Here is a 5,407-nt window from a genome sequence, read left to right on the forward strand (position 1 = left end):
GTGGTTATCGTGTCTTGCAAAGACTCTTCTCTAGCCACTTGGCTTAATTGTGCTAACTCCTAATCAAGTTTTGTGGACTAAGTTTCAAGTTTTTACAGGATCACCTATTCACCCCCCTCTAGGTGCTCTCAGCACTCGAGACACTTCAATCAATGTGGCGTGACCACTAATATATGAACTCCGATACTCATGTTTTAATAATTCATCCTCTACGCAACTAGCATTTTCTAAACTACTCGTCACATCAATAAATATACTCCCTATATAATCATGAATCCCATCACATTGCATAAAACAATTATACTTTTCGCATAACCACATATCGATGCATTTTCCAAAACAAAATCCGTATTTTGTAACTTAGTTTTCGCATTAAACAACACATCGCATATTTTCCGATCAAAATAAAAATATCTGAGTTCTTTTCTACTTCATTTTCTTCTCTACACGCGTCCATTCATACAAACATATTTTCACACACATATAAACACGCAGACACATCATCGACTGAATACGTAAATAAAACAAATCGCAATCATTCAAGGCGAACGACCTGGCCGACTCGTGTCGCGCGGGCATGCTATTAGTTTGGGCTCTTTGCCGACGAGCGATGCGTGAGGCGTGACGACGGCAAGGGGCTGCAAGAATATGACAGTGTATGGTTTTGGTCATTTCATGGAGTGCTAAAAAAACACAAGTTGCAGCGAGGACGATGGGGTTTTACCGGAGTTTGACAACATCGCGTCGGGACTGCGTAGATCCGTGTCGGCACACTCGACGCGAAGGGGCAGCGGCTGCTGTTGCACGTGCGCGGAGGAGGTCGACGGAGGCAGAACGACAACTGAATAGGGGCTGCGCAGATCGGCGGCGGAGCTCGCTGCGCGACGATGCCGAGACTGCTGCTGCAGCCCGAAACCAGATGGAGGGGGCTCGACGACTTCCACCATGGCTGGGCGCTAAAGCGCCGAGCATGTCCCTGCGCTCCATACTGCAGAGAGGAAGCCGAGAGGAGATGCCGCAGGGAGAAACACAGCAAGGGCGCGTGCCGTCCATGGGGACCTCCTGCTCGGCAAATCCCGCGCACGAGCAGAGAGAGTCACGGCGCGCTGCTGAGGGAGAGGCACCGGCGCTGGGGGGATAGCAGGGGCGCTGCGCCACTGAGCTCGGCCATGGCGCAGGAAAGTGGAGGTCGGCCAATGGGACTTCAACAGTGGGGCGCTCGGATGGGAATGGAGCAACGACGCTGCGTAGGGTGGCTGCTGGGCGCCATGGAAGGAGAGGAGGAGTTTGAGGAGGCAACGCCAGGGAGGCAGCCATGGGAGGCCCATGGAGCTATGTTGCTGCAATGGGGAGGAAGAAAATGACGTGGGTGAGAGAAACCAGGAAACACCAGCACATTCACCATGGGAGCCGACGGGAGGAGCGCCAAGCACAGGGGGCAGAGGGAGGCGCTGGCTTGAGGAAGAAGAAGGGGAGGGGGTGGACGCCATGGCTGCTGGCTTGCTCCCTGCTGGCCGCCGTGGGAAGAAGAGACAGGGAAAAGAAAGTGGCGGCTAGGGAAAAGTGAGGGGTGGGAGTGAAAAATTGCCAAGTGCAAGAGAGGGGCACTTCTATTTATAGACATGGGCTAGGGTTAGGGTTCTTTAGTGGGCCAAATGGGCTAGAATGGGCTTGGCCCAAAACACTAATCAGGTCGCGCTAATTTATTTCCATTTTATTTTACGGCGTTTTGATTAAACACGGATTATCGGATCGCTAATTGTTTCCCGGAATACAAATGCTCCTGCGGAATTTGCCTCTACAGAGAACAGAGCGAAATAGATTTCGGAAGATCGGGCGATTAACTCGGCCGAGAGTTTGATTCGACTTCGCTCGGTAATAATTCCCTACGCATGATTCGAAAATAAATTGCCTCGGGATACGCCCGGCTTTCGGATTTTTAGTCGGAGAAGGTGAATCGTGACATTTTAAAATCGCAGCCGGAGTGGGTTTTCAATTCGGTTCAGACATAAGGTATTTGGCCGAGTCGGATAAAAATTGATTTGAGGACGACATATTGATTATTCCGTTTGTGAGTACGGACTCAGATTAAAATAGTTGGACATCGATCGAACATCGAGAAATTGGATTCGGACACAGCGCGACCAGCAACTGTCGAGCGTTTGATTAATATGAGCTTTAGACGAGATTTATAAATCGAGATTGCATTCGTGCTGAGAATAAAAGTTTTAACACGCTCCAAAATTGGTTGTTTCTCACGATCGAATAACTCCGAATTCGGTGAATTGTGAATGGATAGTCTGGATAATCAGAGACATACGCGAGCGAGAAATAGAAATTTTCACTGAGCATCCGAGATTAGGATAATTCTTCCGACATAACCCGAAATAGACACCTGGGGTGTCACAGCCTTCCCCCTTAAAAGAATCTCGTCCCGAGATTCGAATGAGGAGCTTTAAGGGTGGAGAAGCATGTAACTCCCAGACTAGAGATAGATGCAAATTTAGGAGATGGGATCTGACAAGATACTGAAGATAGATTTGGGTAGATTATCGCGACATGTTGAGACAAAATGCAGCGATCACTCTGAAAGAATGTTCACAAAAGGTAGCACATCAGTATAGTCCCGTAATGGATCACGACTATTAACCGTGATACCAGCGCGTGCCGAGCAACTCAACCATGTGTGCGCGCCCACAGGAGGCTCTCGGTTTCGTCGCGGCATCATCAGTCATTAGCCATGACACCATTACCAAACGCAACCAATGAGAAATCCACATAGCACAAATAGATGGAGCCCATGAGAGTATGGCTCAGAAAATGTGACTAAAGTTGAAGCAAAGATTGTTGGCAAAAGAGCATCACATGAGAATTTTTATTTAACTCAGAGAACTATTTTATGATCAACATGGAGATTATCAGATCAGATATTAGCACGAGATTTGATATGAGGATGAACCGACCATGAGATCAAAATAGATTGTTGAGCTTTTAGAGACATGAGAGAACCAAGGACAACAGCGAAATCCATTAATCCACATGGATATGCCATTTAAAGATAAGGTTGGCAAAAACGACGTCATGATGCCTAGAGAAAGAGCATCGAAAAGACTAGAAATGAGAGATTAGATTGATCGACATCCGATACTTGGGAATGGGTTATACCGGATAACCAAATAATGGGCAGAATCATAGGGGATCCCGAGATTCGGATGATAAAGCCAACATGATTCACAAGAAAAGAGGATTACCAGATCCAGGCAAAAGGAGAGGTAGGCAAACAGGATCAGCTAGGATGATTAACAGAAATGCTATGACGTTTTAGGAGCAAGGATTTATGGAAAGAAACATGGCCTTGATAGGGTTTGCGCAACTAGACACCAACAACAAATATTTTTTTTGACACAAGTGCACAAGGAGACTTGGGTTGGTCTAGCGGTCAAGCTGTGGGGGTCTATAAGCTGTGCAGGTGTAACTTCAAGGATAAAACACTCAAGGGCTAGGAAATGCCAACACAAGCATGATTTTTTTTGTTTTTAAAGAGGTTTCACTTGCTAAGCTCAAGGTTGTTTGGAGAGGGGGTCTTTTTATGGGCAAAACAAGCAACATTTTTTTGCAAAAAGGGTTAAACAATTGCAATACCACCTAGATAGCAAGACAAGAGAAACACATAGCACGACCTAACTAGACTTACCAATCTGACACGAGATAAGGCATTTCTAACATAGCAGTACATCACATTATTCACAAGTTTTTATTATTGGAATAAAGATGAGAGAAGCATGTTGATGCACAGGAGACAATTATAAAGCGACAATCATGATGCATGCTCATTCTAGTCGTCTTCTCAGATCTAACTACTTTTTCGGGTGCTTCTACAGCATCCTAATGGTAGCAATAGTAGCGTTTATGGCCTATATAAATAGCCACCTAGCTACCCATCTATTTCCTAAGGCTTCACGTCCTAGGTCTATCCTTATCGTCATGATATCTATCTAACAGTGGTTTCTAAGCAAGTTTTACTTTAGAAAAGGATGAAAATCATGACTTATTGACTTCTTTGTAATGGTACTCGCTCCGATACCAGCTGTGGAGGAACCACCCGAATTATTCTAACTTAAGTGCCTATGTCCCGCCTTAGAGGCTAGACCACACTTAAATAGGAATAACCCGTTAGTCCCTCGGATCTAGTCCGATAAAGCCACTTAACCAGGATTGAATACCACTAGCTCACACGAAGGTGAGGCACAGAGAAATACAATAAAGCATAATACCACAAATTTAATAAGTATTAATAGTGATTACATTATCGGAGTTTCAGAAATAATAACCATAAATTTTAATGCAGCGGAAATAACTAACGGAGAAAACCGAGTAACATGGCGAAGCCTGGCCACGCTACTCCTCCTGGTCCTCTCCTGCGGAAACAGTAACCCACTCGACCGTCTATCCCGGTGGCAGGGATGGAGGCCAAGTCACACCATCAACCAAATCAAGGAGGTACCTGCAAAAATTATGCCACAAGCAAGGCTGAGTATACTAATACTCAGCTAGACTTACCCGGTGTGAGGAGTCTACTCCTCTACCTCTAGACATGCAGCTGTTTGGCTGAGGGGTTTGGTTTGCCAAAAACACTAGCTGAGTCTAAAATCAAGTTTTAGCTTTTCAAGTTTTAGTATGATCCTTTTAACTAGATGTGTACCTAGCTAGTCATACATGATATCAAACATTTTATCAATCAACATCTTTTGCCAGTCACCTCATTTCCACTTATTACTCAATGCAGTACAATGGATCAAGCAGTCTCATTAGCTGCGAGAAGCAGACGATTCGAATCGAGCTTTTATCCTTGCAAGGTAAACCTAAACACACGACGTGGCGAGGCACTCCGTCCCCACACACATCAACCGTCCCCATCAATTCCCTGGCAATAGATCAGGGCTCACCGCCTTGGCGTACAATGCCTCACTGACCCCGACTGCCGTCGTGCAGTGACCGCACTTGTACCCACCATAACCGGAATGGGAGACCACGTCTCAGGTCGCGTGAGGAGTAAAGTCTGCGGGCAGGTTCACCCAGGTACTAGGCTTACCAATTTACCATATTTCTCGGCATGTGTTTAGTACGTTCAAACGCTTGACACAGGTATCCGCACGTTAATCCTTATTCCAATTTCTGTCTCGTAGACCACACGTCCCCATGGACTCGTGTCCACAGACCATCATCATTCTGTTATCAAAGTGGATACAACCAATTCCTGACCTCGCACGAGTGCTAGAAAAATCACTCGACTTCTACCGAGATCCCTAATTATTAAAGTAGCTACTCGACCTAGCATACTAATATCCATCTCAAAAGGAATCCTGAGTTCATGCAACTAGGGTTTCAGACAACTCCTACACTTAAG

General features: G+C 45.8%; 1 protein-coding gene across 1 annotated transcript; it reads right to left on the minus strand.

Moving 5' to 3' along the window:
* Positions 1–421: 421 nt before the first annotated feature.
* On the minus strand, positions 422–976 carry LOC111590611 (uncharacterized). The gene is made up of 2 exons (XM_023301410.1): positions 725–976; positions 422–638 (listed from the first exon to the last, which is right to left on the minus strand). The coding sequence occupies exons 1-2, from the start codon at positions 945–947 to the stop codon at positions 427–429; spliced, it is 435 nt and encodes a 144-aa protein (XP_023157178.1). The 5' UTR covers positions 948–976; the 3' UTR covers positions 422–426.
* Between the last annotated feature and the right edge of the window lie 4,431 nt (positions 977–5,407).

Source organism: Zea mays, chromosome 1 (assembly GCF_902167145.1).
Source record: "Zea mays cultivar B73 chromosome 1, Zm-B73-REFERENCE-NAM-5.0, whole genome shotgun sequence".
In the NCBI taxonomy this organism is placed as follows: Eukaryota; Viridiplantae; Streptophyta; class Magnoliopsida; order Poales; family Poaceae; genus Zea; species Zea mays.